The 26,404-nt window shown below is 30.9% G+C and overlaps 2 protein-coding genes across 10 annotated transcripts; both read left to right on the plus strand.

Moving 5' to 3' along the window:
- Positions 1–1,553: 1,553 nt before the first annotated feature.
- Positions 1,554–13,987, plus strand: LOC124806381 (uncharacterized). 9 transcript variants are annotated; one of them, XM_065801803.1, is made up of 11 exons: positions 1,579–1,647; positions 1,801–1,872; positions 5,919–5,967; positions 10,009–10,253; positions 10,405–10,558; positions 10,795–10,891; positions 11,015–11,134; positions 12,401–12,626; positions 12,736–12,892; positions 13,340–13,464; positions 13,578–13,987. In XM_065801803.1, the coding sequence occupies exons 8-11, from the start codon at positions 12,615–12,617 to the stop codon at positions 13,887–13,889; spliced, it is 606 nt and encodes a 201-aa protein (XP_065657875.1). In that variant the 5' UTR covers positions 1,579–1,647; positions 1,801–1,872; positions 5,919–5,967; positions 10,009–10,253; positions 10,405–10,558; positions 10,795–10,891; positions 11,015–11,134; positions 12,401–12,614; the 3' UTR covers positions 13,890–13,987. The 9 variants fall into 9 exon arrangements, 8 of the variants coding, with proteins under 8 accessions (XP_065657876.1, XP_065657879.1, XP_065657875.1 ...); XM_065801804.1 differs by lacking the exon at positions 1,801–1,872 and having other exon boundaries at positions 1,554–1,647; XM_065801807.1 differs by lacking the exon at positions 1,801–1,872 and having other exon boundaries at positions 1,576–1,647; positions 5,919–6,004.
- Positions 4,486–5,552, plus strand: LOC136082749 (uncharacterized). The gene is made up of 2 exons (XM_065802172.1): positions 4,486–4,684; positions 4,753–5,552. Exons 1-2 carry the CDS (start codon positions 4,486–4,488, stop codon positions 5,550–5,552), a joined length of 999 nt encoding a protein of 332 aa, XP_065658244.1.
- Positions 13,988–26,404: the final 12,417 nt, after the last annotated feature.

Raw genomic sequence — 26,404 nt, forward strand, 5'->3', positions numbered from 1 at the left:
CTTCGATGTAGTGGATATACTGATAATGATATTTTTTCAGGTAAGCAATAAATAGTTGGAACGGGATTTAAATCCCAAATTAATGTAACTCTTTTGCCAAATTTTAAATACTTTTCTTCAAAATGTTTAGCACAAATAGCCGAATTTTTACTAGGCTTCCATACCTTCTGATTGATAAATACTACCCACTGATTTAATGTCAGGATTATTTTCTGGAAATCCAAAAAGTGGATGCTTTTCAGGAATAAAATTAATTCGATTCTCTCTCTTTTTATATCCAGTTTTACAGTAAATTACAGCACATGTGTTAACCATATTAAGAATATTTGAATAAACTGTTTTAAAATACGTATACGTTTATGTAAGCCAAAAAGTTACCCTTCTAATTTTTCGCTCCGAAAAGCAAGATATCCGGCCGTGTAATTATAGTAGGCCATGGAGCTGCTAAAAAAAGAAAACTAGATGAAAAAGCAGCCAAAAAAGTTATTTAAGAAAAAAAAAATTAGATGCAGCGATTCTCAAAGAAAAAAAGGTTTTCAAAATTTAAGCGACCCCTGAGACGGTCTAAGAAATATAATGATTTTTTTAACAACAAAGAAGTCTACTAGTCAAAATATTGAGTGTCTTCCTGCCGTGAGCTGTTATCCCTATCATATCAGTCGTCTTTGTTATACCTGCGTAAGCCTTTGGGATGAAACTAAAAGCAGCAAATGGGTTGCATGTGAAAAGTGTTTGAACTGGTCGTGTATTCCTTATCATCAATTAAGTTTCAATGCACGTCTTATCCCTTATCGACACACTACGGTTTCTTTGCCTTGATCACCCAAAAAATCTGTTTCATCACAATTCCAAATATGCGACCCAGAAGCTACACCAGCCTGTTGATATTGCTTGGCGACGCATTCAAAATTACGATCAGTTATTTCTGGCGTACAAGAAGCGGCTCTGTTAGATGCTAAGTTGTCCTCTTTTCATGTTGAAATTTCTTTTGACCATCTTTTCATAAAGGCAAAATCAGTCTTTGCCAGGTTCGCCATTTTTGAATAAGTGCAATTGATCTTCGCGTTCAAGGTAGTCAGTTACAAACTTAAGGAGTTCATTCGAGGAGTTCATTTCATTTCAAACCATAACCCCAGTCACCAAATGATTGGTGCGCATGCACTATCATTCTTTCATTTGAGAGTACCGTTGTTGTACCTGAGCCATGTGGCTAGTATACCATCTTCCTTGTACGCTTTTATTTTTTTAGTTGACATTTTGACGTGAACGAGTTGAGTTGAATTGAGTGAGTGATGATTATATTGAGAAATAACATAATAAGTGATTTTTAATGAGATTAAACGGAATTAACGCTTTGTTAATTAGATAAAGATACACGCTTAAAAATAGTGTGTAGCGTCTTCTTGGCTACACAAATTGTGGACTTCAAGGCTACACTTGTGCGCTTTAAAGACACACTAAGTGTGTCTTTAAAGCGCACAAGTGTGACACACGTGTGCGCTTTAAAGACACACTAAGTGTGTCTTTAAAGCGCACAAGTCTTGTAATTATGAAATAAAACTTGATTACAGGCGTAAAAAAAGCCACACATGTTGCACTTTCTTGGATTCTCATATTGAACTATTCGGATGAGACTAGAGACTAGAGGTTAGAATCATGTTTTTAGCGACCTGTTTTTTTTCATGAGCCTTTTAGAATTTTACTGAAAATTTAAGTGTAACTTTTATTGTTGCATGTTAATTTTAAACATATACATAGTTAACTTTTTCATAAAGAAATATTTAATTTGTAATACTTTAGCAATATCGTATTAAATATGTTAAGCGAGGAAAATATCGATTTTCAGTTGTCAAAAGTTAGGAAAGACCTTCGGTAATGTACCATATGAGTTAGTTTAACTTATGTGACTTTATTTAAGTAGACTAATATTATTGTTTTATACAATTAATGTTATTAGATGTTATAATTGTTATAACTTCATAATAATGTTGTTAACTTAACTAAAATAATTGTGTTAACATAACTGGTAATCTGTTAAGTTAACATAATTTAAATAATGTCGTTAACATAAATGTAAATAACATTGTTAAATAATGTTGTTAACGTTGAACTTTAAAAAAAAGTCAAATAACACACAAAAAAGAAAAGTGTGAATGAAGTGACATAATGAACTGATGAGATAATGAACTGATGAGATAATAAATGAATGAGATTACACAGCATTTAACGAACAAAAAGATGATATAAAATAAAAAGAGAAAAGTAAAGTATATATATAAAAATTATGAGAAATATATAAATGAAATATATAAAAATAAACAACATAAAATTAATAAAACTTAAAAATTGTTCTTTTTTGATTTTCTTTCAATAACTTTTTAAAATTTTTCACTCCTCAAATTTCTCATGAACGTTGTTTTTTTTTAACTTTTAGTTGTTTTGTTTTTTTAATGTTTTTCTTCTATTTTTAATTTTGAATATCTTCCTTGTTTTCACTTTTTTTAAATATTAATTAATGTTAAACTTAATTTTGTTATGTTATAACGTAACAGAAAATATTACATAAATATTATTAAATAAATATGATACTGGTGTCATTTTAGTTACAATAGCAGCATTTTAGTTATATTAACAACAACCATTTTAGTTATGGTATGTTAACAACAAAAAATATATGTACAACATAAAGGTATATTTTACATGATGTACTTATCTTTTTTGTTGCTGAAATAACTAATAAAAATCATTATTGCATGATATATCATTCAATAATGATTTTTAGTCATGTTGCATGTTGTAATAATGTATTAAATAGTTTCATCATACCTATGAAAGCACTCTAATAAAGTTATGTTAATATATGTAATAAATGCACAATGGCAACTATGATTTATACTATAAATCTATAAATTACTACCAGGGACGTGGTGGGAATCGAAATTGGAACCTCTCGCTTACGAAGCGAGCGCTCTACCACTACACCACTACCGCATATATATATATATAGTTTTTTCTTTCTGAAAAAAGTTATAAAAATGTTTATTTGCTATATATGTGGTGCTTCTTTGAAGCTGTTGAGTTTTTTTCAAAATCATCTACAACGTCATAATAGTATTGGTGAAATTGTTTATCCAATTAAATGTTTACAAAATGGCTGTAAATGTACCTTAACAGCTTTCATGTCGCTGGTTAGACATAAAATGTTACCATAATATTGATAATGATTTTATTGATGTAAATCCTGAGTTAAAATCTACCTTATGTAATCCATTAAATGATAATCATAACAATTTATTGCCTAGTTTTGCAGAATATTCATTGCCTAGTTTCCCAGAGAATTCTACCTATCAAGTTGACACTTATCATGAAAAAACATTAGAATGTATTGGTTCAGCGTTAGTTTCTTCATTGCGAGCAAACAGCAGTGTTCGGTATTATATTATACCTGAAGTAATTGCTTCTGTTAACGATATTTCACAATCATTAGTTTCCTATATAGGTAATGCTGCTTTATCAGTTTTAGATGACATTGGAGCAGATGATTTCACTTTAACATTGTTTAAGAGTAAGTTAGAAAGTAGTGTTATACATCGCAATGAGCCACTCAAGTTTCTTGACACATTATATAAACAAGATAAACACTTTGAAAAAAATTCTCTTTTTGTAACTCCTGAAACATGCAACATGGGCCCTCCTAGATATGATACTATTGAAGGAATTTCAAAAGTTGTTTATGACACTTTTCAATATATATCAGTAGAACAAACGCTAAAATCACTTCTTCATAACGCCCAATATATGGATGCTTTAAATTTCAATAAACAAAAAAAAGGAGTTATAAAAAACTTTTCTGATGGCCAAGCATGTAAAAACCATGAGCTTTTTAGTGATTACAGCAAGATTTCTTTAAAATTACAGCTGTTTTATGATGGAATGGGGACATCTAACCCACTTCGTGGACAGCCTTCACTGTGTAGTATTGGAGTCTTTTACTTTTCTGTTTTAAATTTAACTATAAAGTATAACTCCTGTTTTATAAATGTTCATTTGGTGGCTTTGTGCTATTCTCATGATATTAAAGTATATGGATTTGATGCTATTCTTAAAAAATTTTCATTTGAAATAAACAAGTTAACTGAAATTGGCATTTCAGGTGAATTTCCAATAATTGGTAGGAATGTAGTTTACGCCAGTCTTGCTCAGGTTGCCTGTGACAATTTGGCTTTAAACTCTATATTTGGTTTTATTAAATCGTTTTCTGGCAGCCACTTTTGTACCTTATGCTATGCAACTAGTAATGACATTCAAATCTACTTTACTGAAGATAAATTTGAAATAAGAACAATTCTAAAATATGAAATAAATGTTGGAAATGTTCAAAGTGGCAATGTAGGGAATAAAAATCACTGCAAAGGAGTTAAGAAAGCTTGTGTTTTAAATTCAATATAAGGGTTTCATGTCACAACAAACTTTAGCTTAGATATCATGCACACTGTACTTGAAGGCGTTGTTGTTTTTGAGTTAGGTGCTGTCCTGTATTGTTTGTCTGTCGAAAAATGTTTTTTTACCCTTGGTGAGTTGAACAATCGCCTATCTTACTTTTGGTCAATGGTTAATGTTGGCAAAAAAAATAAATCGCCAGAACTCAACAAATTGGAAGTTCCAGGACATGAGCTATCACCAAGTATGAAAGCCATGCAGATCTGGTCCTTACTTTTTATTTGCCGCTTTTTATATGTGACTTGGTTCCAGAGGAGGATGAATATTGGAAGTTTTTACTAGAATTGTCTACTTTAGTTGATTTTATTTTTGCTCCAAAATATACAATAGGAATGGTAACATACCTTAAATATATCATAGCCAGCCATTTGGAAAATTTTAAATTTCTTTTTGGGAACCGCACTCGTCTTCGTCCTAAACATCATTTTTTGGTTCATTTACCAACAATTATTATAAATTCTGGACCTCTTATTGGAATGAACTGTCTAAAATATGAACTAAAAAATTCATTTTTCAAAAGATCTGCACATATTGTAAGCAATTTTAAAAATATATGCCTCACTCTTGCCAAAAGACATCAACACAATGCCTTACATTATAGACTATCAAGTGCTTATATGCATAATTTATTAATTTCTGAAAGCCATGATGTGGTACCAATTCACAGTCTTCATTATTCACAAGTACTTTTGGACAATCTTCATTGTAAACCTACTGATGATATTTTCATTACATTCAAAATTAAAAGGGGATCTCTTCAATACAAAACAAACCACCATCTTACTATTAGTGAAGATGAAGATTATCCAGTTTTTGGAAAAGTTATCAGCTTTGTTAGTATCAGGGATGAGTCCTTATGGTTTGTTGTAGTGTCTAAGCTTAACACACTTAAATTTGTGGAGCATTGCCACTGCTTTTTGGTTGAAAATGTCAAACAAGATACATATCTTGTTATAAAGTTGGACAAACTTGTTGATGATCACCCTGTTTTATCATATCAAAAAGGAAATGCGTATTATATAAGGCAACAATATCATGTGTTTAAGGAATAATTTAAAGAAGTGTTTAAACTTGTATACATTTTTAATAATACCATAATTAGCATTAATGAAAAAATTATTATTGCATTGTCATGTTGATTGTTTTGATCCATATTTGATTATTTGAATAATAATTATTGCAATGTCAAGTTGATTTTGTTGTTGATTATTGTCACAGTTATTTTTTTGTTTTTAGCCACTATAGTTATTGAATTTTTTTTTTAAGTTAAAATTTGTCATCCTTTCATTATTAGGCTCTTTTTTTTTTTTGCAATTGTTTTTTATCTTTGTTATCTAACCAATCCTTAGAATAGTTCCATAACTTTGCAGCATTAAAAAATTTATCTAAATCAGTTTATTTATTTGTTTATTCTACAGTAATTCAACTATGGAAGAGTTGTGCAAAGTTATTTCATGCGTTACCAAAGTAAGTATAACATCTGAAGTTCCTCAAAAGCTTCATGGTAAGCTTTGCACACTTTTAAAATTTTAACTATTATATATATATATATATATATATATATATATATATATATATATATATATATATATATATATATATATATATATATATATATATAAATATATATATATATATATATATATATATATGTATATATATATATATACATTAGGGCTGTCCAAAAAAAATTTTTTTTAGATTTGATTGCATAGTTGTTTATTTTGTGCCATTTGACATAGTAATTAACTGTGCAAAAAATCTTTCCAATCAGATAATGTTTAGGGGGTGCTCAATGACCATAAAGTTTTACGAAAAATGTGAAAAACATGGAAAAAGTAACAAAGTTCCACAAATTTCTAAAACCGGGTTAATTAGATTTTTCAGATTTGATCAGTTTTAATTATCTCTAAATATTAAATTCTGAATACAAATTACAATCCACATCCACTTTAGACTGGTTTATTAGCAGAGAAATTAATGAAATAAAATACTGCAATACGACTAAAGTTCTGCGGTTTTTGTTATATCAGAATTTTTCCAAAATAAAACACTAGGATTTTTGACTCTTTGTCATTGATTAAAATACGAATTATAAACAAAAAAACATATGAGCAATTAACATTTAATTATCGTAATGTTATAGTTTGTGCAATGTTAATGCTAGCGAGGACTATAACTCTTCAGAGTACACTTTCTGGCATCTGGCACTCGCTTTCTGTGATCCTCAACCACCTGAATTAACCTCTGCATTTCAGATTCATTCCTTGTAATCGATTCATTAAACATCGACATTAAAGCCACATATCGTTCGGCAGCATCATTTACTACTTTTAATGAATATACTAAATTTTTTCTTTCTTGGTATTCTGGGGAATCATTCCAGGTAGCTGGATCGTTGTTGAACAGAAAATCAATATCAACCTTCATTGACCGCAACGCACTTGCTGAAACTGATGTCACAGCATGTCCAGAGATTTCTTCTCTAGACTTTCAATGTTCTTTAATTTGATCAACCTTTCAGACCAGTTCTCACCGTGAAATTTCATGTTGGAAATCATTTTTCGCTTCTCTTCCGTTTGAAGTTTGTTTGAAAACAAAGCTAGTGGGACCAATTCTGGTGAAAGGTACCACAAATGGTTTTGAAAGTTCTTGACTGCTGCTTCGGAAATCGTTTTATTCACAACTGCAAACTGCTTAAGTTGCTGAAACAGAAACAAGTCATTAACTGGAGCATCGCTGGCATTTGTGCATGATATCCAAGATTTTACATAAACCAGACTAGCAAATAAGCAAAATTCACAGAGATTTTTTTCCTCTTTTGTGGTCAACTTGAACTCTTCACGAAATAAATAAATCTTAAAACAATAAATAACCTTGACCATCCAGCGAGCCATGTGATAAGCACCAGGGATCTTGAAATGATAATTTTTCTCTTCTTGATCAGGCAGTTTTCCAAGTATTAACAGACAGAGATCCATGATTTCTTTGTAGTCATCCCTTGGCATTTTAACATGCAGGTTTTCTTTGAGGAATGCAATCACTTCATTTTGTAGTTCTTGCACCAGGGGTATTTTCATTTGAATGTCATCCGGAGGTTTAAAATTTCCTTGATTAACTTTGGGCCAATATTGCTGAAATCTCTGGAAAAGAGGTATGTTGGGACCAGATGATGGTCCAAATAGTGATCCAAACACTCCTGCTACTATGATCTCATGAACATGGTGTCTGCAAGCGAAATATAACAAATTTCTACCTATATGTTTCTCTAGAACTACACATGCACCATTTTTGGAGCCAGTGTTAGAGGCTGTAGTATCAAAACTCATTCCAATAACATCACCAATTATGTCCCAGAAATTAAGCAGATGAATAACTGCTTTTGCTTGGGCTTCTCCAGTTCCAGCTGATAGTTTTGCTATTCCAAGTATTTTGTCAACATTGTGACCTGTCACACCTACAGATAGCCGGTCAACATTTGCTTTAGGGGCTGCAGAATTTGTACGATCTATCATCAGTTTGCCATCCCAGTGGACGATTAATGGTGGTTTGTCCAAATCGCAGAATTCAGTTCGAACAGTGGCTTCAATATTTGATCGATGATAGGTTCGTTTTCTACGGACTGTAGAACGTGACAATGATCCATCATCGAGGTTCTGTCCACCAGCCCTTGCAATTGCTGCTGCTAGTATAGTAAATTTTGTGTCAGATAGATTAATTCTGTCTAATGTTGATGAAACATCAGGCGAGTCAAGAATTGTATCTAAGATACATTGTCGTTTTGGAGTACTTGCTAAACTTGATTCAGCTGACCCTGAAGAACTTGCTTTACTGACTTGTTGTCTGTAATAAACAGGGATTTCTATCTCAAAATCTCTATCAACCATTTTGTCATTATCAACAGCATCGTTATCGTTGTCATCACTATAACTTTCGTCGTGTAAAGGTTCAATAACAGGAACTATTGCACTCGCACCAGATTGTCTTTGCTCTTCTTTTAGCTTCGTTCTCTCTCTGCTTGTTTCCTTGCTTCATTTCTTTCTTCTAATTTTGAAAGTTCTTTGTCCTCTCCAAACATCACCATTTTTCTCTGACATCTCTGATCCAATAAAAATTCTTTATCTTCTTCAATTCTGATCATGGTTTCAGCATCCTTGTGGGCAATGTCAAAAAGTAGGCCAATGGTGTCTGTAAATGATTTCTCTCTCGATTTCTGAGAATCTGACAATCTGGATTTTTTTTTTTTTATTAATTTAAATTCCTGGACTAAAGTTTTCAACTTTAAGACTACATTCGGATGAAATGCTGTCGGAATACGGGCTTTATTCCAAATAATAATCAGTTCATCAACAGTTGTTTTAAGACTTTCAGGCACTGGCTTTTTGGTTGAATTAAGATGATAAAAAAATGTTTTTAAAACATCAGATGTTAAGGGAAGAACTTTATCTGGAAGATTTGGCTCTGGTTGTCCAATTAAAAAGATTTTGGTTTGAAGTCGTGTAGAGATAGCAACACGAGATGATGCTGCCATTTCAATGATAACTGAAATATTATGAGAAAATCAAAACTCAATACCATATTATACAAACTTATCATTCAGTTGTTGGTTTATGCAGCTGCAGCAATATATTATAATAATTATTACTAAAGAAATTAAATAAATATTTTCAAATTAGAAATTATTATTATCTGCACTTAATAACAAACAATACACTACCAGACTACCATGCTAGTTTTCTGTAATAGGTTACTAAGGTTATGTACTATCAAAATATTAATACATTTGTTGTCAAACTGAAATTCCAAATAAAAATAATATTTATTCTTGTAAACCTTTTTATTCTGTTTGAACAAATTCTAAATTGAGTTAAATAATAGTATTAAAATTATGAATACAAATTTTAACAAAATGATATAAACACAGTTGTTTTAAACACTAGCAGACATTTTTTAGTCTGGTGCCCTGATGACAGTTAATCTGCTGCACTTTAATTAATCTATATAGCACGCAATCAGACAATATTTCAGTGGAAAAAATATAACTAACCAGGTTCTAGAAATTTGTGGAACTTTGGAACTTTTTACACGTTTTTGACGTTTTTCGTAAAACTTTATGGTCATTGAGCACCCCCTAAACATTATTTGATTGGAAAGATTTTTTCCACAGTCAATTACTATGTCAAATGGCACAAAATAAACAACTATGCATTCAAATCCGAGAAAAATTTTTTTTTCCTGTGTTTACATGAACAGCCCTAATATACATATATATATATATATATATATATATATATATATATATATATATATATATATATATATATATATATATATATACACATATATATATATATATATATATATATATATATATATATATATATATATATATATATATATATATATATATATATATATATATATATATATATATATATGTATATATATATATATATGTATATATATATATATGTATATATATATATATATGTTTTAATGCATATATAGATGAAGGTATAACACTAGAAATATTAAATTTACTTGATGATAATGATTTAAAAGAAATTGGTTTCAATATGGCTTTAAGAAGATTACTAATTCAATGGATCCGTGCTCAACCATCAACATCTACTAATTATGAAAACATTGTAACACCTAAAGTAATGTTAACAAACAAAGATATTGAAATACCAATAAATGCTACAACGAAGATCATAGCAGAGCAACCACAACAAGCTACTACTTTAATTTCCGTAACTCTATTTTACTTTGTTAAAACGTTTATGTAGATAATGTTAAATATAATATATATTATATAAAAACAAATTTTATATATATATATATATATATATATATATATATATATATATATATATATATATATATATATATCAAATAATGTAGGACTGGCCTATTGAAGCAATACTTAATAAAATGACCATGACAAAGATAAAAGGATCAGAATTAGTTTGCTAAAAAGAATGGAGGAAATAAACAATAAAGAAAGAATTTTTTTAGTTATGATTCTCGGCAGATATCTTATAAGCAATTGCAAAGTGTAAGTTTCAGTTTGTTTGTTTTTGTTTTTTTTTCTGGATATTTTTAGAATTCCAAATACTTTTTTGAACTGTGTTTTTTAGGATATCTAAAATATTCCTTACATACAAATTTAAGTATATATTCTTGTTATATATTACATCACCCAAACAAAAAATAAAAGCATTTCCAAAGACTATTTTTAAAAAACTATGATCTGAATTTTTTTATAGTATTACTGTATACTATATACTTTAGGACTGACAGACCATCTAAAGAAGAAAAACTGCAACTGTGTCAAGCACTTATCACTGCTTTCCCTATACTTTGTGACAATGCAACATCATCTGGTTTTGTAAGTTGAAATTTTTTTGTCATTTTTAAATAAAATATTATTTTATATCATCACTTACTCAACCAAATGTTTTGCAAAATCAACAAACATATTAGAATAATATGTTTTTATTTGATTCCATAGGAACATTTTTATGATGCTAAAGCACATACAGGTTTTTTGGAAATGTTCATTAGACAAAGAAGATCCCGTTGCGACAATATAGAAACATTGTGGAGTCATTCGAAGAAAAAGTATTTTTATGTATATAAGATAAAGCAATTTTTATATATTTCAATTACTACTTGTACGCCTATACATTTTTTTTTATTTTGTCAGTTGATAAAAATGTTGAATTGATTAAAGTTTTTATAAAATTCAAAGCAATATTGCAATTCTAAAAGTATTGACTTATTTCAGTGAGTTAGTGAATATAATAGTAGTTACAAAATAAATTAATTCATTAATAATAAAATAGGGTGACAGGAATAGTGTCGAAAAATGAACTTCAGAATAGTGTCCAATATATTAAAAAAGCCTAATGTTGCAAAAAAAAAAGGAATAGTGTCGCAAATGAATTTAATGAATAGTGTCGAGAGAAAAAAAAGGAATGGTGTTGCAAATGAATTTAATGAATAGTGTCGAAAACAAAACAAAAGGGAATAGTGTGGCAATAGTGTTGCAAATAGTTAATTTCATTAAGTGCTTACTCGTTTTGCTTATGGTTATAGCATACGGCTTTTACAGGAAAAAAAGAAAAAACAAAGAATATTTAAAGAAAAGATTGCTACCAAACTACAAACCCTCAGTCTTGTAGCGGCACTACTTCGCGGCAGCAGGCTATAAGATAGTTGGTGTATGTACTGAAGTCCCCGGCAGCAAGCTATTTCAGTATGACATCAAACATGTTATCTAAACACACATTTATAGTTATTATAATTTTTGTATTTTTGTTTTAGTGTCGCAAACAAATTAAATGAATTGTTTAACACAATTCATTAAATTTGTTTGCGACACTATTCCTTTTTTTGTTTTCAAAACACTATTCATTAAACTCATTTGCAACACTATACCTTTTTTTGCTTTCGACACTATTCATTAAACTCCTTGGCAACATTATTCCTTTTTTTATTTTCAAAACTATTCATTAAATTTATTTGCGAGATTATTCCTTATTCTGTTATTCGACAATCAATAATGCAACAATTTGCGACACTATTCCTTTTTTATATTTTCAACAAACAAATTTACGACAGAAAAACTTTGCGACAATCAAAATTTTGCAACATTGTTCCTGTCACCCATGAAATAGTTTACTATTATACATCATTTTTTTATATTATAAATAATAAAAAATGTTTAATAATTATATATACTTCATTTGTTAAAATTTTTTAATATTGTTATTATTTACCAAATAACTTTTATTAATTAAATTATTCTATTTATGCATAAAGCAAAAGTTTTTTTTTTATATAATCAATGTAAGTACATTGATTATATAAAAAAAAAACTTTTGCTTTATGTCAGTCAGAGATGATGTTCTATTAAATTCGTCAGAGAAAGTTGAACAAACGTTGCGAGAACTTCAACCAACAACTTCAAACAAAGAGAGTTTACTAAAAATGATGGCTGATACAAGAGTGGTAAGAAGAGCTTTTCTAAGAGAGTAAGAAGAGGGATTCAGGAAACAAGCAACTTATCAATAACCTCCATTATAAGACGGTTTCCAAGATTCATTGATATGAATGATGTTGTGAGTGTTATTTTTAACTTTTTGCAGTTCATTTGTAAATCTTGTTTACTTTATAAATTAAGCTAGATTAGTTAATAAGAATAATTTTTATTTTTTTTGCATTTCATAGATTAAACAAGAGTTTCATTCCATTGAAGAGGCATCAAGTAATATTACATTGCATGATAGCTTTAACACGTGCAAACAAAACATTTTGTTACTAGCAAGAGGTTTGTCAATGACAAATATGTTCAAAAATACTTTATCAGAAGACGAATATAATGAAGGTATATATATATATATATATATATATATATATATATATATATATATATATATATATATATATATATATATATATATATACATACATACATACATATATATATATATATATATATATATATATATATATATATATATATATATATATATATATATATATATGTCTACTACTCTAAGTGGGGAGAATGAATCAATAAGAACTTCATAGTTTAAATGCGAATTTTTACAGCATAATTTTCAATCTGCGTAAGTACTAAGCTGCTGCAACATGACTCTGTGTCAATCTGCAAAAGTGTGGAGTTTCCTTTTCTCTTCCTGTTTCATTTATTATTTCCTAGTTTAATATGCCCATCTAATCCAAAAGAAGCTTTTTTTAAAATCTGTTTACCTATAAAAATTTATATAAGTATATACGAGTTGTTCCCTGAATTATTTATATTTTTATTTAGAAGATACAACTTTGCTTGCCTTTAAGGCGCTCCCTTTTCTTCTGAAAGCACCTCCACAGAAGGGCAAGAAGCATCCGAGAATGAATCCTGATGCAATTCTAGCTTTATTTTATAGAGAAATGGATGTAGGTTTTTTCTATACATTATTTTTTTAATTAAATTTGGTTTATAATTAAAAAGTATTAATTTTTTGAGCTTTGTATTTTCTGCATTTTTAAAATTTTACTTATACATTTAGGTGCACCTCAGTCTTGAAAGCTCCCTTCAGTTATTTAAGAAAGAGAAAGTTTTTGAACCAATTTTATTAAAGTGTTGCGGCAGTCTATTTATTAAAGTCGATAACACAGCTAAACGGTTGGAAGCCATACCGAGTATAAGTTTTGCTTTTGAGTTGCTGCTAGCCTCTTATTATGTATTTAATGTCAATTTTCCTCATGAACTTATTTGTGTATATGGATTTCTGGGAAGCTTGCTTGGAATAAGCAGCAAAGGAATTATCGTCAATTCTTTTTTTAAAGAAAGTATTACCAAAAGTTTAACATTAAATTAAATAATATGTTTTTTTAAAGTATTTTTAACACTTTCTCGTTTATTTTAGTTATATTGTCTGCCGAGAACCAAGGGGCCGTATGTCTAATTTTTGTGTTTCCAAGAAAATAAATTTTTAAATTTTAATTCGCAAAGACTTTTTGCCAGAAAGTTAGACTAATTATTAAAATATTTCCTAAAATTTTATTTTTGTGATATATTTATGGAACACACACTCCTAAATATTTATTGATAATAGACAAAAAAAACATAAAATGTTGACATATGGCTTCTTGGTTCTTCTCTGACGGCGATATCTATTTTTCAAAGTTTAAACTTCGCTTTTGCATATAAAGGTTTTACAACTTCTTCTTACATTAATATTCACTGTATTGAGTTTGAGTTTGAACTGAGTTTTTTTTAAAAGAAATACTATATCTCGGAATTAAAATAAAATTTATATTTTAGTTTTTATTATTTTATTGTGATATTATTCCGTTTTTCTTGTAAGCCAAATTGATGTACACTTGTAATTTAGTATGACTTATTTTTTAATATAAATAACTTAATTTATTTGAATTATTTAATTGCGCCCGGTTATATTCATACTACGTGAAGACTTGAATGGACGGAATAAATCACGCATAAATATATACTTTTAAAAAAATCAAATTATTTATAACGCCTAGAAAAACAAAGATTAGTGTATAATCTATAGTGTTGCATTTATCGCAACACTAATGTTGAGGTTTTTTAAATCAGTTTTGTCGCGCAAAAAGAGCGTAGTTATATAGCCATTGATTAAATGCAACAATTATGTCGCAAAAATTTCTACTAAAGTGTCGCATTAAAGGCCACAAAGTGTGGCTTTCAAGTCTACATTTTATGTGGCCTTACAAATGCAACACTGAGTGTGGCTTTTAGAGCCACTTAGTATTGGTGTAGCCGGTGTCGACACTCAAAGTTGTATTCTACGCGACATAATGTAGCCTACGGTTCAACACTATTTTTAAGCGTGTAGGCGCTCAGTTACTTGCAAAAAACTAAACTAAGTAATTAATCTTTTGCGGTTTTATCAGAAAAGAGCTTTTTTTTACTTTTTTGATTTTTGATTTAATTTTTTGTTCTAGCTTCATAAAAATTATACTATCAGAATGGAAAGTAAATTTCCAACAAGATAGTGCTAAAATTATTTTATATCAGTTTCGGTTCTAGCACTATTTTGTTCGGAACGATAAGAAATATATAAGAAATTTTAACTCCCCGTTAAAGTGTATAAAAATGGAGTTGAATCGGCATATAATTTTATTAATTTAAATAGAGGAGTTAATTCTGTATTAGAGTCTATATTTATTCTTTTCATAAACATATCCGTTCAGTTTTTATTTGATAATTTCGATCAGTGTGCGGAATGATATGGTGTGCGGTTTGACCCGGTTTTACTCTATAAAACTAGTAGAAACCGAATCATTTTTACATTATTCAAAATAGTAACAACAAAGTTCAATCTTTCTGGTAAAACCATTTACATAATTGATTATTTATAAATTCTTTTATTAGGTACCTATATGAATTTTTAAAATAGGTACCTTTCTGAATTAAATTAACGGATTTTCTCATGCGTTAGTTCCGGTTTTTTTCTCTATAAAATTATTCTACAAATTGGATCTGAATATATTTATTAATTATCCCACTCAACGTGTCAACAATTTTAATGACAACAATTTACAATAAAGATGATATTACAATATACTTCGATCAAAAAGATATTAATATTTTTTATTTTTTATTATGAAAATAATTTCGGCTTTTATATTTTTCATCATTTAAAAAAAAAAAAATAAGTTTGGTTTTTATCGATCGGTTTGACCCGGTTTTACTCACTCTAATATCTGCTACCTTCATATTTTACATCATGATGTTGCGTTATTGCTATGTCGTGAATATTTAGATATTAGTATATTTAGATGAAAAAAATATTTATCCGTTTCTCAATTTAATCAACCAACACTTTCAACGCCATTGCTAACGATACAGCCATTACCATCATTGTCTGAACCAGAGTAACGGCATCTCCAAGGTTTGACAAGTATAAAGCGATACATGAGAATGAAAAATGAAATGACAAATGAGATAAAGAATTTTTTTAAGAGAAAAATCAGTCTCATGTAAAAAAAACCAAATGTTTCAAAAGTTGCTGGCTAAAGATCACAGTAATATAGGCCATCTCAAAAGAAGAGAAGAAACAAAGCAACTCAAACTAGATGAAATAGAAGCTAGAAAATGTAAAATTTTCAAAATCTTAATGCCATTGCCAAGATCTAATATATCACCAGAAGCCAAAAAAAGAAAAGTTAATACATAAAGAACGTAAAAGTGTAAAAAGACTTTAGTTCAGACATGATGCGAGAGTCTAAATTGCAATGCTTGGCAATAGATTATCTTAAGTTATAGATTTTCAAAATAAAGAAATAGTGAAGATTAAATACTCATTCAAACTGTTGTTCTCATTGTGAATAATAGCTTTGTTTTAACTTTTTTAGGCTGTTTCAGATTATTACGATTATGATGACGATGTGAAATTTAAAATTCAAATATGGGTAGAAAAAAATAGAGAAATCTGATTCATTGTTTTTTTTGTTCAACGTTAAAAGGTTTTAAGAATGTGGGGCTTCTTGTACCAGTTTCTTATAAATAAGCTTCTTATAAAAAAAACATCGTGAAGGTACTGATCCAACAATTATTTTTTACAAAATAACCATTGCTAAGAAAGCTATTTTAAACAATTATACTTTTTTTCCAAAATTTGTTATTTAAAATACTTTAACAAAATTAAATATATATGGTTTTTCAGAGTTTGATACAAAATCATAAGCTGAATCGAACCATATCAGGCAACAAGTATATAGATAATGAAAATGCTGTCATTTTTAAATTTTAGAAAGTGAAGTTTTCTTTCGGAATGAGGGACACGTGTTTCTAATTCCGAACGTACATCAAATCAAATCCCAAAGAATTTTACATTCCATGAGGATACAAACATTGTGTATTTGTACGAAAAATCTTTTTGGCCCCCGCAGATTAAAATCTGTGCCGGGCGCTTTAAAATTACTTTTATATTTTAATGTAAAGGAATAACATTGTGTTGGTACAGTGTGTGCATTATCTATTTATTAGTTCCTGTCTCCCATAATTTATTATAATATATATAATATATACCTTGAAGACTGCGGAAGTCCAACGTACCACTGTCGCGCAGATGTACTTGCTATGATTCACACAGCTCTTGACCAGTACCTCTTCAAGCAAGGCTGCCATTGTGGATGGCGCATTAGTTTGGTCCATGCTGGTTTATCGCCTTCTGTGGCCACTTTGTCCAAAATATGCACAGCCTTACAGATCTCGCTGTCCAAATCGTAACCAATCTTGATTAATCCTTTTATAAGTTTCACAAGCTTCACCGCCTGTATATGAAGTTAGCAATCGTATTAAAACTGGCGTGAATATTTACGCCAGTTTTTTTGCGTATGTGTGCAGCGCATTTGAGACTGATATTTTTGAATTGCTAGGTCCGCATCAACCTCCCCTTTTTTAGCATAGGGATGTTGAATCGACGCTATCCCCCTCACAAATGACTTTCGCAAACATAAGTCTAAGGTTTGAGCTTTTGTTTCCCCGCCGTTTAGCTACGTAATCATCAAATTCAGCCCTATTATCATTAACTAAGGGGATCAATTCTTCTGGCTTAGCAGCTCATATTAACTTTTACTATTAAATCCGATGCACTGGTGTTCCTACACAAAATGCTTCCTGGCATCGGTGATAAAATAGAAAACGCGATTCAGGAAGATGGATAAAAAGTTACACTGATCCTAGTGGAATAGATCCTAATGGAAAAGAAAACTTCATCAAAACGGCATCGACAACCTTTATGTGAGGCAGGTGAGCCAGTGGGAGATATTATTAAAAAAAAGGTTTCTCTCGCATTAACCGTGACAGTCTTTAAGACAAATATAATCATGGAGCTGCTTGTAAACGGTCGTGCAAGAATCGTCGAGTTGCTGGAAAAGTTTGTTAATAAAATCTCCGGCTGGAATCTCAGCCGCTGCGAAACATTATTTATTGGTTTTGGTCAATACCGTCCTTTACACGGTAATTGCTACATTAAAACACCTACTTGCATTCCAAAGCGATGTGTCATAAATATGAAACACGCTTACAATCGGTGCTTTGAATGGGCTATCCTCAGCGAGAAATACCCAGTAGATCCCAAATTACGCGCTGACCGCACAACTGGTAAAAAACACTCTGATCACACATCAAAGTATAGTGATGATCTCGGAGAGCTAGACTTTACAGATATAAGCTTCCCAGTAAAGTCAGCAATGTTGATAGGTTTGAGCGTCAAAACACATCTCTATCAGATAACATCTTTGGGTGGCAGAATGGGTTATAACCCATCTACGTAAGCAAGCAGAAAGGTTTCGCGGATGAGTCATAGTTGATGAAGCCGATCCAGATAAGTCACATTATATCTGGATCATGGACCTGGCACGAATGTGTTGCTATACAAGCATACATCGCGACTCAAAAGATCCGTGTCTCCGATGCCTTCTTGTCTTCTCGAGAGCTGACCTGCTGGAAGCCCATCAAAATGATTGTCTTGGTATCGGCGAAAAGCCACAGAGAACATTGATGGCAGAAGCTGCAAAGAATGTTCCTAATTTCACTAGCTATCATAAGTAGATGCGTGTACCGTACGTCATTTATGCCAATTTCGAGTGTCTTGACATACCCGTAGAAGGTGCTACAGGTGACCCAGAGAAAAGCTCTACTCATCTGATTGCTAAGCAGGTACCATGCAGCTACTGTTATTTAAAAGTCCGTAGCGATGGACAAACTGATGATCCAGTATTATTTTGCGGTGATAATGCGGTAAAAAACTTTCTGGCTAGCCATCAAGCTAAGCTGGAAAGGATAAACGAGGTCTTTTCTAAAGAAAAAAAATATTATGGATGAAGATAATCGGGTCTCATTTGCAGAAGCGAGCCAAAGTACCAGTAGTCTTCCATTAGTTGAGAGGTTATGATGGTCTCATCATAACCTCATCTCCTAATAATTTCATCATAATCTAATCTCATCATACAGGCTCTTGGCACAGCCGCAGAAGGTCAAAAGATATCATGTATACTTAACACTATGGAGAAGTACATGACCTTCTCAGTCGGGCAGCTGTCTTGCATCGATATGTTATAATTTCTAAATTCTTCACTCAATGCTCTATCAAAAATTCTTAGGCAGGAGGAATTATTTATTACAAGCTAAGGCATGACAGATGCTTAGGTAAAATTATTGCGACGCAAGAGTGTTTATTCTTATGAGTCTATTGATAGCTTTGACAGATTTAATGAAACTCAGCTACCACATAAACAGATTTTCTACTCATCACTTACTAGGAGTGTAATAAGTAATGATGATAATCTGAAAATCTGGAGCACTCTTGGTTTTAAGAACTTTGGCAAGTACCACGATGTGACGCTCCTAGATGACGTCTTCAAATTCCGAAAGACATTAATGGACTTATTATGGACTCGACCCAGCCAACTACTTTAGTTTATCGGGAAAGTCATGAACACTTTCCTGAAAAAGAATCATTCAATGGCTGAGTCTATTTCAAAAAGACAACCTTGAGCTCCTCACCGGCATTGACATGCACCTCTTCTTCGGAAAAGCGTTACGTAGCGGTATCTCAATGGTTTCAAAAAGATTCACTTTTGGTTAATAATCCAGAGTGCCCTGGATTTTTAGCGTGATTAGTTATGACATCACTAAGCTAAATTGCTAATGATGCAAACATTACCTATCGGCGGATTCCAACGGTGTCGCCATCACTGGAAGAAGTACTAGCAACATCTGACGATGCATCGAAAGGCTATGTCCTTGAAGTTGATATTGAGTATTCTGAGCAATTACATGACACCCACAACGATTACCCCCTTGCTCCCAAAACTGCAGTCACCAATAGTCTTCTCTTCATCGAAGAGAAGACTATTGGTGACTGCAGTTTTGGGACAATGACAATGACTTCATCCACTAGGCTGATCTCACCGAAGAACCGTGCGCTGCAATTAACATCTCTTGTACATACTGCGCGTCATGTAGTCTTTCCATATGGTACAATTAAAGCCCTCAAAGATTTCTTGCTGACGATAGTTCCCGGCGACGCCTTGCCGCACCTGTACATTATGCTTCTTGATAAGTTGAGTAGTAGTTCCCTTGAATTTGCGACCAGAATATACGTGAAGCAATCGCAGCCACATCAGCTCGTATATGCAAGTTAAGGCAACTGCGACTTCTATCGCAGTCTTGTTTATAAGCGGTTCAGCTTCTTTGTTACAGCTGGCCACATCAACGAATACCAAGGTGTACTGCTAGGTTTGTCGGCCAACTTTTTCATACGGTAGATAAACTAAGTCCGCCTGGTGGACTGCATTAGGACTGGTTTCATTGACTGTGAGCATGTATTTTGGGGCTAGTAAAAAAATCTACAATACGAACTGCTTCCTTAACCATTTGTCAGCAACCTTTTTAGGGACTTTCGTGACTGTTTTAAGTTTCTTGATAGCAGTAAGTCCGCGCCTATACCCTTTTGGGTTGTAGCATACCGATGATGGTTGCTCATCCATTATAAATGTGCATTTATTGTAATGTGCTAAGCCGAACGAATCTCCGACACTAGACGGCAAAATAATTGGTGGTTCGGCAGCTCACGGTGACTTGTGTTGAATGGCTCCAAAAAAAAATTATGGCGTGGCCTTGGAAAAAAAAACAACGGTGCGGTGAAAATAAGTCGAGGAAAGTTTTTTTGTGACTTGTTTTGATGGGTTCCAAAAATAAATAATTCCGCGAAACAAGTCACAGAAAAAAATATCTGCTCAGAAAAAAAAAAACTTTTGGCCGAACCCAAGTCAGAAAATGTTTGTTACGCTACAATTTGATGGAACACCTTGATTGGTAAAAAAACAGTCTAAAAAGTGACATCCAAATAGAAGGCTTAGTTCTTCGGAAAAAGTATTTAAACCAAAGGTGGCCTCAAATCCCAGCGACCCAAGTCAGAAAAAGTGTTTATACTCTACGACTTGACAGAGCGCCGTTCTACACAAAATGTGGTACATGTGTGGTACATGTGTGGTACACAAAATGTGGTACATGTGTCTACACAAAATGTGGTACACAAAATGTGGTACACAAAATGTGGTACACAAATTTGTGTGCTACACAAAATGTGGTACATGTGGTACATGTGTCTACACAAAATGTGGTACTACTAAAAAAAACCGTTCTACACAAAATGTGGTACTGTGGCCGATAACGCCAGACCATAATTGGCTAATTACGCCGCATGTTTATTTTTGATATTGAGGTTATGAGTTGCAATAGTGCTCAATAAACTATCGCCTATGTATTGTGATTTTTGTTAGGTCACGTGATCGCCATTCAATTTTTTAAATATTATGACTTTTTAAGCTAATGTTTCTACTTAATTTCCTCACGTAATATAATATCTTCTTCATGAAATGTATATATATAAAAGCGAAAAAATGTTTCCACTTATGTCCGTTATGAAGTTTGAAACCAACCAACCGATGTTTCCCAAACCGGTTTTATTAGAAAGGCAAAAATGTGAGCATGGTTTTAGACCACTAAAATAACATTAAAACAATACGTTAGGCATTAGGGGATCTTTTCACGAAGTGGACATTCTTATACTTTTTTATATCTCTTTTGGTGCCCAAAGTTAGAGGATCTCTTTTTTTTTTTTTTTTTAAATTTTCACAACTGCATATTAATTACAAATTTTTTACACTGTAATATTATAAAGAAACTGTACTTCCTAAACAAAAAAAAAAAATACATTTTACAAAATACCGTTAAGTATAGGAAGCAATAATTAGGTATGCTATGACTTGATAAGAAGGGTTTTGTTGTTGTAGGGAACTCGTAGAAGGTTGAGATTAGTCTTATCATCGAGAACCTTAAGGTATTGCGTACAGCACACATATAAACAATGTGATTCTCATTAAAGAAATGTTTTACATGTTATTATTGCAAACTTTTTTTTCTTTTCTTTTTAATTGAACTATGTTTTGTGTTAGTGTTGAGGTTTATAATAATAATACTAGCTTTATTTATTAAACAAAAATTTACATTTTCCATATGTATTTGATTGCTGATTATTTTAAGTTGAGCGTAAATTTTGATTTACCATCAGAACTAGAACATTTCTAGGTAATTAAATCCAAATTAAGAACATGATTTTTGAGTTTCGACTTTAAAGAAGTTATATTGCCTGGGAGAGAAATCGAGGTATAATTCGGAATTAATTTGTTGAATAAATATGGGCCACGATAAGAAATAGAAAATTGAGAACTTTTTTTTTTATTCAGGGGTACAATAAAGTTACCAGTTGCTCTTGTGTTAAATTTGTTGATATTAGATTGAAAAAAGTTTCCTGTGAATCGGTTTGGAACTAATCCTAGTTTGTATTTAAGCATGAACAAAATGTTAGCGTAGATATTAATTTGGTAAATGTTTAGTGCTTTCATTTCTTTTAATAGGGGTTTAGCGTGGGTCAGTTTGTTTTTATGATGTATTATTCTAGAAGCATGTTTTTGTCGTCGATAAAGAGATATTAATTTTGTCTTGTGTGTGCTTCCCCAGGCTATGTTGGCATATGTGAGATAACTATGTATAAAGGAAAAGTAAAGAAGTTTTAGGTTTTTTTGCGATAAAAATGGTCTAGCTTTAAAAAGTATACTAATACTTTTAGATATTTTAGTGTTGATGGCATTTATATGTGCTGTCCATGAAACATTTTCGTCAATAATCACACCAAGAAATTTAATTGTTTGGGTTCTTTCAATTTTTTTGTAGTTAATACTTAGTGTCGGTAGAATTGATGGTAGTTAGTTCTTCTGTTTCTTTGAGTGAAATAAAATATATTTAGTTTTTTGCGCGTTTAATGATAACTTGTTTGCACTGAACCATGTTTTAAGATTTTGAAGTTCAAAGTTGACTTTATCAAAGAGGTCATTGATAGAGGTAGATGAATAGAACAGATTGGTATCATCTGCAAACATTATACAATCGAGATTTGTAGAGGCTTTAGGAAGATCGTTAATGTAGATAAGGAATAATAAAGGTGCAAGAATAGATCCCTGACGGACACCGCATTTGATTTTTAATAACTCCGTATTTCTGATACCGTCTATAATAACACATTGTTGCCTGTTATTTAAATAATTAGTGAACCATTTATTAGTTTGATTTTTTATACCGTATTTTCTCATTATTTCGAGCAGAATTTTATGGCTGACAGTATCGAAAGCTTTTGTAAGATCGATAAAAACTCCCAATACAAATTTTCCTTTATCAAATGACAAGCTAATGTTGTCCATTAGGTCTAAGGTTGCATGTTCCGTAGAACGATTAGTTTGAAAGCCGTATTGACATTCACTTAGAATTTTATTGTCTGCTAAATATTTATAAAGTCGGTTGTACATTATTCTTTCCAGGAGTTTGGAAAACACTGGAAGAATTGAGATAGGTCTATAATTGGTTAGCAATGCCGTGTCTCCAGTTTTAAATACAGGTAAAATCTTCGCAATTTTTAATTTGTTCGGAACAACTCCAGTTCTAATTGATGACTTGAAAACATTAAATAAAGGATCTGCTACAATGGATAAGATATCATATACTACATTGCTGGAAATGTCATCGATGCCCGGAGCTTTGTTCTTTCTGATTGATTTTTTTGCTTCTTCAAATTCCTCCAATTTTAGGTCACTCTCAGAAAATGAACTAGTATGGTCAGTAAAATAGTTATTAAATGAATTGTTCGAGTTGTTTATCTTGGATGCCAGGTTAGGACCGATATTTACAAAAAACTTATTAAATTTCTCGGAGAAATTTAATAAGTTCCATTTTCCGCAATTCTAGAGGGTAACATTTCGGATTTAGTTTTGGTTTTTCCGATAATATCGTTCATAATTTCCCATGTTTTTTTAATGCTATCATTGTGTTTTTGTAATTGTTTAGAATAATAGATTTTTTTTGATTTATTTTTAATTTTTTCAAAAAGGTTTTTGTATTGTTTATAGACAGTAAGATTTTTTTCGTTTCTATTTTTTAAATATTTAATGTATAGTTTTTGTTTTTTCTTTGACGATTTCTTTATTCCGTTAGTTATCCATGGACATTTCAAATATTTAACTTTTACTTCTTTTTCAATAATTGAAAAGTGTTTATTGTAGTGCTCAAGAAAAATATCAATAAATATATTATAAGCAGTATTTGTCCTCGGTTGCATTGTTGATAAACATTTGACCAATTTGTTTTTGATAAAGTTTCTTTAAATTTGTGAATCGAAGATTTGTTAATTTTTTTTTATATGTTTTAATTTTTGAATTATTTAATGAGGAAGAGTTTTGTGTAAGTGAGAAGAATATTGGAAAGTGGTCTGATATATCAATTTTAAATATTCCTGTTTTTAAACATATGTCTAAAAATGAGTTGGTCAGTATATTATCTATGGCTGTAATTGAGGTTGAAGTTCCTCTAGAACCCTTTGGAGGGGTCAGACAATAGACCGATCTGAACTAGTAAGTCTAACTGAAACCACAAGCAGCTTCATTTGTACTGTGATAAATAGTTGACAAAAACTTACTGTTAATTCTTACATTGCAAATAGTCAAGCTGCTTATTTAATAAAATTAAAAAATGAGCTAGGTCGTACTGTAACCACTATATTTTTTCAGTTCACTATAATTTTCGGTCCACTATATTTATTCAGAAATTTGTGAATTTATTGTACAAGACAAAACACAAAGTTTCACAGGAATAAAATTCAAGCATCATTCCATCCAACAGTTGTGCATTACAAAGTAAACAATGTCCCCAAATGCGATTCAATGTTTTATCTCTGATAACATACTGCATGATGTAGACACGGTATACCATGTGATAAAGTTAACAATTGAGCATTTTAAAATCATAATTACTCAGTAAATAGAAACTATTCATTATTTTTTAGGTGGGTGTGAAACTCTAAAAACTGCTAACAGCTCATAAATATATGCCACCATGAACAGGATTTTTCTATAAAATGTACAAAGTCCCTCTTTGCAACAAGTGACGGTAAATCACCCTGTGATGGTATTAATGGACTGTGAAAAGATTAACTCCAATTGCTAGCCTTCATAGAACAACAAACAACCATATACGTACGGCATCTGCATGTTTGATTTCTGCAAAAATGAAATCATAAGAACTAGTTTTTCTACTAGTTATCAAGAGTCAAACATGAAAACTTTAAGTAAAATGGAGCAAGATACGCAATTGACAAAGGCGGATCCAGACCATTTAGTAAGCGGTGGGGGGGTGGGGTAGGGTGGTCGATTTTCAGATTTTTTCGGCAATTTCCTTAAATCATAAAACTTTTTTGTTAATTTTTGTTTGTATATCAGTCTTATAGTCTTAACCACACTTATAATTTTTTTTAAATCATGTAAGGGGGACCATTGATCCAATTGCCCCATCCCGCCACCCCTCGTCCCCCTATGGATCCGTCCCTGTCCATGGATCGGACTAGTTAATGAAAATATTGTTTTAGACTTTCAAATAAGATTCATGCATCAAGGTCATATTATTGGCCTTTAAGAGATGGTATGTGTCAACAAACACATTGTTAATGATTATGATTAAATGACAAGGTTTTTTTTTTTAAAGTTTTTTTCATAATATCTTTTATTTAATAAAAATTATATATTGAAAGGTTTGGAGCAAATTTTTACAACTGGATGCTCTTCCGAAATTAACCTATTTTACAGAACAGGACTGAGTATTTTTATCGTGACACTATCACTAGGAAGATTACCAGCCAAGGTTAATGAGCTCTTCCTACCCAGACCACTTTAACGTGGGGATTTTATATCAGAGTTTTCCTTCTCCTAGATAAGTTGCCTTCATCACAGCTAAGGAGCCTCATCTACCCCAAATAAAAGAAAAAAAATTTGAAAATGGAAAATAATAATGAAAAAGATCCGTTATTGAAAGAAAATATAAAGAATAATTTTTAAGTTTTGTTAATTTTCTGCATTGTCCTGTGTTTTTGTGTATCATTAAAAACGTGAGACAATAATAATAATAATAATAACAGTAATTATAACAAAAATAAAATTAATAATGTTTAAGTTTTATTTATTTTCTGCATTGTCCTGTGTTTTTGTGTATCATTAAAAACGTGAGACAATAATAATGTTAATAACAGTAATTATAACAAAAATAAAATTAATAGTAATAATAATATTAACAAAATAATTAAAATATAAATATAAAATATAATAATAATATTAACAATAAAATAAACAAAAGAATAAAGAGAAGAAAAAGGAAAAATTTTTAAAAGGAAAAGTTATTAGAATATTAAAATCGAGGAATTTTTAGGAAAGATATACTTAAAAGTAAAAAAAAAATCAA

This window comes from Hydra vulgaris, chromosome 07 (genome assembly GCF_038396675.1).
Source record: "Hydra vulgaris chromosome 07, alternate assembly HydraT2T_AEP".
Lineage (NCBI taxonomy): Eukaryota > Metazoa > Cnidaria > Hydrozoa > Anthoathecata > Hydridae > Hydra > Hydra vulgaris.